General features: G+C 37.1%; 1 protein-coding gene and 1 non-coding gene across 2 annotated transcripts; both read left to right on the top strand.

Moving 5' to 3' along the window:
- The first annotated feature begins 1,944 nt into the window (after positions 1–1,944).
- LOC136038438 (histone H2A-like) lies at positions 1,945–2,325 on the top strand. The gene has a single exon (XM_065721511.1). The coding sequence runs from the start codon at positions 1,945–1,947 to the stop codon at positions 2,323–2,325; it is 381 nt and encodes a 126-aa protein (XP_065577583.1).
- A 680-nt stretch (positions 2,326–3,005) lies between these two features.
- LOC136039020 (5S ribosomal RNA) lies at positions 3,006–3,124 on the top strand. The gene has a single exon (XR_010620353.1). It is a non-coding gene; the product is annotated as a 5S ribosomal RNA (ribosomal RNA).
- The last annotated feature ends 5,962 nt before the right edge of the window (positions 3,125–9,086 follow it).

Genomic DNA, 9,086 nt, shown 5'->3' with positions numbered 1-9,086 from the left:
AACAAATGAGATACTGGATTCAAATGATTAAAGCAACTGATACGCAACTGCAAACGACGGAATCAAGCCTAAGATCGTATCGGTAGAATACGTTGATTGAATTCTAATCTACTTAATTAGGTACTTTTCATCATAATAAATCAATAAAGCATACTTTGGTCTTCAAACAACAATTCAGGAACAGCGGCAGTTTCAAATATCTAATGCAACTCAAAACAGAAACTTTTGCTCTTCCACCGTAAACATACATCACTAACATTCTGAAGCCTTAGCCTAGGATCGTATCAATACATAGGTTGATTGAATTCTAATCTACTTAATTAGGTACTTTTCATCATAAAAAATCAATAAAGCACACTTTGGAACAGTGGAAGTTTCAAATATCTAATGCAACACAAAACATAAACTTTTGCTGTTGCTTTGATCACTCATATACAACTTTCAACGGTCGCAGATGCTCGTACTTCCTTTAGCCATTTTTCTAGTTCATGATCAACCATCAGCGACGAAGAATGCATATTCATCCTCTTCGTCCCGCATTTAGTACGCAAGATGGCAGACAAGGTCAGTGTCGACAATTTATTTTGTTTATCCAGTCTTCACCTCTTTTAAAGTGCTGAAAAGACGTTCTGCAACAACATTCGAGAAAGGCAGTGAAAAGAAAAAGTATATAGCCTGCCTTAAATTTACAAACCTCGGTCGACCACTTGGGGTAACAATGGACAAAACGAATCTCCGATATTCTACTGGTGACTGATACAGATCCTTTGGAACATCAACAGAGCTTTCTTCACGCCTTTCCGAGTCAATGGCAGCTCTAGGACATTTGGGAGGGAAATGCTTAACTGGAATTGGTGCAAGACTAGAAAGATTGAGCTTAGCAGCGTTTGAAGGCTCTACAAGACAGGACATCTCATACAAATCATCATCAAATATGAACCTGGTTTTGATCTGTGCAACTGCTTCCTTGTAAAATTATCTTGCTGTGAGGTATAGCTTCATCTCTTGATTATGGTCCACCTTAGGGTCGCGGTCTACAAGCTCTGAAATGGCGATCTGGGCATTCAGTCCAAGATAAATTTTTTGGATAGCTACATAATATTTGTCATCATTTACATCAAGTGAATTTTTCTAAGCATTTACATATCCTACCTCAAGAAAGTTCTTGGAGAGAGTTGCAACAAGTCTTTTTGTTTCTAATTTAAAAGTATGGAAAAGGGGGAGACTGTGATTGGAAAAGAGCATTGAATTCAGCCAACATGCCCAAAATATAGTCCATGAACATCATCATTATTCTCATAAAGGGGTTTTTCAAGCCACCAAGTGCTAAATCGTTTCCATGGGTAGGATCATCAAACACAGCCTCAGTAAAATAAAATGTCAGAGCATCCCATTGCTCAAGAATTCATTTGAAGCAGCTATGTATAGATAACCATCTAGTTTGTCCAGGGGACAATATCTTCTGATTGTCAATTTCTAAGAAGTTCTCGAAAGCGTTCAATGAATTCACTCGTTTTGCACTATGACTAAAGTGGCTGTGAATGGCTCCGGGATTTCGCTAAATGGCACTGTACGCAGTCACACCTATTATGTTCAATTAAAAAGAAAAAAAATAGCAAAAATCGCCAGAATTCGGTAGAAAATCGGTATTTCGGTAGGCTTGAAATTTATTCGGTAGAAAGGTCCGAAAATCGGTAGATCTACCGATAAATCGGTAGAAGTGGAAATACTATTTGCGAATGAACTTTTCTATCGGTTAAAATGTATAGCGTTTACAAAATTGGACCCGTTTATATACCAACTAGAGTTCGCGCACAATTCTTTTATCAGGGGAACTCAGTTCGCTAGCCGGAGTATAAATTGTTTGCGCTTTCAAGAATAGACATCATTTTCAATCTGTTCGTTATTGAGAAGAGTCCAAGTGAATTTTGTAATCTAGAAACCATGTCAGGAAGAGGAAAAGGTGGAAAAGTGAAGGGAAAGGCAAAGTCCCGTTCAAACAGGGCTGGTCTCCAATTCCCAGTGGGAAGGATCCACCGTCTTCTGAGAAAGGGCAACTATGCGGAGCGAGTTGGTGCAGGCGCACCCGTTTACCTTGCAGCGGTGATGGAGTATTTGGCTGCCGAGGTCCTTGAGCTTGCTGGTAATGCTGCACGAGATAACAAAAAAACTCGTATCATTCCTCGTCACCTTCAGCTAGCCATTAGAAACGATGAAGAACTTAACAAGCTACTGTCGGGGGTTACCATTGCTCAAGGAGGCGTTTTGCCCAATATTCAAGCAGTCCTTTTACCAAAGACGACTGAAAAACTGGCAAAGGCCTAAATGAATCCAATTTTAGCTCCAAGACCTACCCCAAATTAACAAACAGCCCTTTTAAGGACTACAAATTAATTGAATCACTCTATAGCATGTAACCACCCCCGGAAAAGAAAAAGGTATGAAATTAAGGATGCTAAAAATGTGAATAGGAAAACTTTCACAATTATCTAGTAACAAAGGGCAAGAATTTACTGGAGGCGGGGGAGATATTTTCTTTAAAAATCGTTAAATTATACCCAAACATAATCTAAATATATATTCGAGGCTTGCCCTTTTGTTACAATTAATAAAGTTTGCTTTCACATTCATCTCGTTACAAAGCATAGGAATTTATTGAAGGAAAGGAAGCTGATTTTTACCTTAAAATCCAATAGATTATACACAAAAATCAAGGAACTGTTTTTAAAAATGACCGAGAGCCAATTCAAAGACCCTCTAATTCGACTGATCTAAACTAGCCTAGGAAGCCATAGGGTAGTCATCTCAAAGGTAGAAACATTTTGGGGGGCTTGTCGATCTGTTTCAGAAGGAATGAAGGATTTTTTTTTTAAGAAAAAGGAATTATTAAACATATTTTGATTCTTTTTTAAATATTTGTCTACCTTGGTCCATGACTCTAAAATTTGGCATTTAATTTCTTTTCAGTTTGTGGAGCAACAATTATTTTGTTACAAAATCTCTCAGCCAACGGCCATACCACGTTGAAAGTACCCAGTCTCGTCAGATCCTGGAAGTCACACAACATCGGGCCTGGTCAGTACTTGGATGGGTGACCCCCTGGGAACACCGGGTGCTGTTGGCATCTTTTTTTTTATTATTATGATTCTTTTTTTTCAAACTAAAATAATATTCTTTAACAAACTCGGTTCCTTATTCTAATAGCCCCAAGCTGATTATATCTTTTATAAGAAAAAAGAAGAGACTAAGTTGGACATCTCCTTGATTTCCATCTATAGGTAATAAATAAATGCAAGTCAACTGTTTTGGTTTAGCTGATAAGCCACTAAATGAAGGCGAAAATTGAACACAGCCACAACATTTGACTCACATTTATCTAAGCCAATAAATAAAGTCAAAAATTGTAACCAAAGTGACATTATAAGCCCCCAAGATATTTTAGTTGACCATTCCGGCAATTAAATGAAGTTGAAAGCCACCAAGAAACATACAGTTATAAATGATTAATTCTCCTATGCCGGAATTAGTTTTTCAGCCCATCGCTGGGGCATCGCCTTGATCTGGGAGCTTATAATGTCACTTTTATCACAAGTCACAATTTTTGACTTTACTTATTGGTTCATCAGCTACGCCAAAACAACAGTTGACTCACACTCATTTCTGATTTCCGAAAAGATGGCGTGTCATTCAATATATTTCATTGGCGACACTTTACCAGTAATTTATGATAAAAGGTGATTGGACAGTGTTTATTATGTCCAAATCGTCTTCATATATTTTCGGGCTCAACTCCATTGGACAGTTCAAATACCTTTGTCTTTTAATAGCATCAACACCACAAATCTGCTTGTTCCTTCAATAGCGCCGCATAAATAGCTGACTTAAATTAAACTACTTACTTTAAAATTAGTCTTTGGTGTGTCCATATCCAAATCCTCTTCCTATGTTGTCGGGCCCAACTCCATGGTACAGTTCAAATTGCCTTGGTCTTTCAATAGCATCTATAGCAAAAGTCTACTCGTTCCTTCAATAGCGCCGCCTAAGCAACTATCTTAGATCAAAGACTAACTTTAAACTTAGTCTTTGATTGGTCTATATTCAAAGTCCCTTCAAATGTTTTCGGCCTCAACTTCAATTTACAGTTCCAACTACCTTTGTCTATCAGCAGCCTCAATAACACGAAAGTACTTGCTCCTTCAAGAGCGCCGCGACAACAACTGACTTTAATCAAAGACTTTTGACGTAAATCCTCTTCATATAATGTCGGGCCCAACTCCAAGGTACAGTTCAAATTGCCTTGGTCTTTTGATAGCATCTATAGCAAAAGTCTACTTGTTCCTTCAATAGCGCCGCCTAAGCAACTGTCTTAGATCAAAGACTAACTTTAAAGTTAGTCTTTGATTGGTCTATGTTCAAAGTCCCTTCAAATGTTTTCGGCCTCAACTTCAATTTACAGTTCCGACTACCTTTGTCTGTCAGCAGCCTCAATAACACCAATGTACTTGCTCCTTCAAGAGCGCCGTGACAACAACTGACTTTAATCAAAGACTTTTGACGTAAATCCTCTTCATATGTTGTCGGGCCCAACTCCATGGTACAGTTCAAATTTCCTTGGTCTTTCAATAGCATCTATAGCAAAAGTCTACTTGTTCCTTCAATAGCGCCGCCTAAACAACTGTCGTAGATCAAAGACTAACTTTAAAGTTAGTCTTTGATTTATCTATGTTCAAAGTCCCTTCAAATGTTTTCGGCCTCAACTTCAATTTACAGTTCCAACTACCTTTGTCTATCAGTAGCATCAGTAACACCAATGTACTTGCTCCTTCAAGAGCACCGCGACAACAACTGACTTTAATCAAAGACTTTTGATGTAAATCCTCTTCATATGTTGTCGGGCCCAACTCCATGGTGTAGTTCAAATTGCCTTGGTCTTTCAATAGCATCTATAGCAAAAGTCTACTTGTTCCTTCAATAGCGCCGCCTAAGCAACTGTCGTAGATCAAAGACTAACTTTTAAGTTAGTCTTTGATTGGTCTATGTTCAAAGTCCCTTCAAATGTTTTCGGCCTCAACTTCAATTTACAGTTCCAACTACCTTTGTCTATCAGTAGCATCAGTAACACCAATGTACTTGCTCCTTCAAGAATGCCGCGACAACAACTGACTTTAATCAAAGACTTTTGACGTAAATCCTCTTCATATGTTGTCGAACCCAACTCCATGGTACAGTTCAAATTGCTTTGGTCTTTCAATAGCACTTATAGCAAAAGTCTACCAATAGCAAGTACACCAATGTACTTGCTCCTTCAAGAGCGCCGCGACAACAACTGACTTTAATCAAAGACTTTTGACGTAAATCCTCTTTTTATGTTATCGGGCCCAACTCCATGGTACAGTTCAAATTGCCTTGGTCTTTCAATAGCATCTATAGCAAAAGTCTACCAATAGCAAGTACACCAATGTACTTGCTCCTTCAAGAGCGCCGCGACAACATCTGACTTTAATCAAAGACTTTTGACGTAAATTATCTTCATATGTTGTCGGGCCCAACTCCACGGTACAGTTCAAATTGCCTTGGTCTTTCAATAGCATCTATAGCAAAAGTCTACTTGTTCCTTCAATAGCGCCGCCTAAGCAACTGTCTTTAATCAAAGACTAACTTTAAAGTTAGTCTTTGATTGGTGTATTTTCAAAGTCCCTTCAAATGTTTTCGGCCTCAACTTCAATTTGCAGTTCCAACTACCTTCGTCTATCAGTAGCGTCAGTAACACCAATGTACTTGCTCCTTCAAGAGCGTCGCGACAACAACTGACTTTAATCAAAGACTTTTGACGTAAATCCTCTTCATGTGTTGTCGGGCCCAACTCCATGGTGCAGTTCAAATTGCCTTGGTCTTTCAATAGCATCTATAGCAAAAGTCTATTTGTTCCTTCAATAGCGCCGCCTAAGCAACTGTCTTAGATCAAAGACTAACTTTTAAGTTAGTCTTTGATTGGTCTATGTTCAAAGTCCCTTCAAATGTTTTCGGCTTTAACTTCAATTTAGAGTTCCAACTACCTTCGTCTATCAGTAGCATCAATAACACCAAAGTACTTGCTCCTTCAAGAGCGCCGCGACAACAACTGACTTTAATCAAAGACTTTTGACGTAAATCCTCTTCATATGTTGTAGAGCCCAACTCCAATTACAGTTCAAATTGCCTTGGTCTTTCAATAGTATCTATAGCAAAAGTCTACCAACAAAAACAGTCATTTTTAGAGTCTAAATTTTTTGTATCAAACCTTTTCTTTTTTGTCAAAGATTTGAAAAAAGAAATTTAGCAAAAATATTTAAATTTGTGTTATTTTACCTAAACTAACCTAACCTTTAAAATAGTACTACTATTTATAAGCCTAGTTGGAATGAAGCTTCAACTCTCATGATTTACAATTACATTACAATTTAGCAATAGCATCTATAGCAAAAGTGTACTTGTTCCTTCAATAGCGCCGTTTAAGCAACTGTCTTAGATCAAAGACTAACTTTTAAGTTAGTCTTTGATTGGTCTATGTTCAAAGTCCCTTCAAATATTTTCGGCCTCAACTTCAATTTACAGTTCCAACTACCTTTGTCTATCAGTAGCATCAGTAACACCAATGTACTTGCTCCTTCAAGAATGCCGCGACAACAACTGACTTTAATCAAAGACTTTTGACGTAAATCCTCTTCATATGTTGTCGAACCCAACTCCATGGTACAGTTCAAATTGCTTTGGTCTTTCAATAGCACTTATAGCAAAAGTCTACCAATAGCAAGTACACCAATGTACTTGCTCCTTCAAGAGCGCCGCGACAACAACTGACTTTAATCAAAGACTTTTGACGTAAATCCTTTTTTTATGTTATCGGGCCCAACTCCATGATACAGTTCAAATTGCCTTGGTCTTTCAATAGCATCTATAGCAAAAGTCTACCAATAGCAAGTACACCAATGTACTTGCTCCTTCAAGAGCGCCGCGACAACATCTGACTTTAATCAAAGACTTTTGACGTAAATTATCTTCATATGTTGTCGGGCCCAACTCCACGGTACAGTTCAAATTGCCTTGGTCTTTCAATAGCATCTATAGCAAAAGTCTACTTGTTCCTTCAATAGCGCCGCCTAAGCAACTGTCTTTAATCAAAGACTAACTTTAAAGTTAGTCTTTGATTGGTGTATTTTCAAAGTCCCTTCAAATGTTTTCGGCCTCAACTTCAATTTGCAGTTCCAACTACCTTCGTCTATCAGTAGCGTCAGTAACACCAATGTACTTGCTCCTTCAAGAGCGTCGCGACAACAACTGACTTTAATCAAAGACTTTTGACGTAAATCCTCTTCATGTGTTGTCGGGCCCAACTCCATGGTGCAGTTCAAATTGCCTTGGTCTTTCAATAGCATCTATAGCAAAAGTCTATTTGTTCCTTCAATAGCGCCGCCTAAGCAACTGTCTTAGATCAAAGACTAACTTTTAAGTTAGTCTTTGATTGGTCTATGTTCAAAGTCCCTTCAAATGTTTTCGGCTTCAACTTCAATTTAGAGTTCCAACTACCTTCGTCTATCAGTAGCATCAATAACACCAAAGTACTTGCTCCTTCAAGAGCGCCGCGACAACAACTGACTTTAATCAAAGACTTTTGACGTAAATCCTCTTCATATGTTGTAGAGCCCAACTCCAATTACAGTTCAAATTGCCTTGGTCTTTCAATAGTATCTATAGCAAAAGTCTACCAACAAAAACAGTCATTTTTAGAGTCTAAATTTTTTGTATCAAACCTTTTCTTTTTTGTCAAAGATTTGAAAAAAGAAATTTAGCAAAAATATTTAAATTTGTGTTATTTTACCTAAACTAACCTAACCTTTAAAATAGTACTACTATTTATAAGCCTAGTTGGAATGAAGCTTCAACTCTCATGATTTACAATTACATTACAATTTAGCAATAGCATCTATAGCAAAAGTGTACTTGTTCCTTCAATAGCGCCGTTTAAGCAACTGTCTTAGATCAAAGACTAACTTTTAAGTTAGTCTTTGATTGGTCTATGTTCAAAGTCCCTTCAAATATTTTCGGCCTCAACTTCAATTTACAGTTCCAACTACCTTTGTCTATCAGTAGCATCAATAATACCAAAGTACTTGCTCCTTCAAGAGCGCCGCGAAAACAACTGACTTTAATCAAAGACTATCTTTTAACTTATATTCAGGGAACCGCTCTACCTGGGCGAACAATTTCTGCTCAGAGGCTAGCGAGTTATTTTTACGTAATCCTTGTTCCTTCTGTTTTGTTTTTGCAAAGATTGCGATTCATGTCTTGTATTGTTAAAAAAGAAAACTTTACCAACAAAAACAGTCATTTTTAGAGTCTAAATTTTTTGTATCAAACCTTTTCTTTTTTGTCAAAGATTTGAAAAAAGAAATTTAGCAAAAATATTTAAATTTGTGTTATTTTACCTAACCTAACCTAACCTTTAAGATAGTACTACTATTTATAAGCCTAGTTGGAATGAAGCTTCAACTCTCATGATTTACACTTCCTTCATGAATTTATTCAAAACAAAAGTTATATTGTCTTAAGCAAAAACATAATTTAATTATATCATATTTCTGTTGTAGCCTATAATTACTTTTAATCTGTTATTATTTTTGATTGATATAATCATATTAGTTATCATTGATTAGCCTAGTCGGGAATGGAACCTCCGCTACCGCGATTTGAAGGTGCCGCTATACCCATTCGGCTATGGCGATATATTTGTATATTTATCAATGTGAGCACTTTAATAACAAGATTGAACCTAATGAGCCAGCCGTCAAATCTAGTCTTTAATATGGAGTTTTTTAGACGGCAATAGCGCTAGAATGCAAAAGAAAATATTATACAACGTATTTTTGGGGGTGAAACAACAGCTAAATTATACTTGAAAGCGAAAAGTAGAGAGTCAAAATTTGAAATTTATAGCATTATAACTTTCTGAACAGAAAGTTTCGAGCATTTGATTTGGTAGCCCTGAAAAGGGCTGTTTGATACTGCAGGATAACTTATTGCACACATTACTTTTTAGCTGGTTTCTT

Source organism: Artemia franciscana, chromosome 18, assembly GCF_032884065.1.
Source record: "Artemia franciscana chromosome 18, ASM3288406v1, whole genome shotgun sequence".
NCBI classification, from domain to species: domain Eukaryota; kingdom Metazoa; phylum Arthropoda; class Branchiopoda; order Anostraca; family Artemiidae; genus Artemia; species Artemia franciscana.
This window is presented reverse-complemented; position numbering and strand designations above follow the sequence as displayed.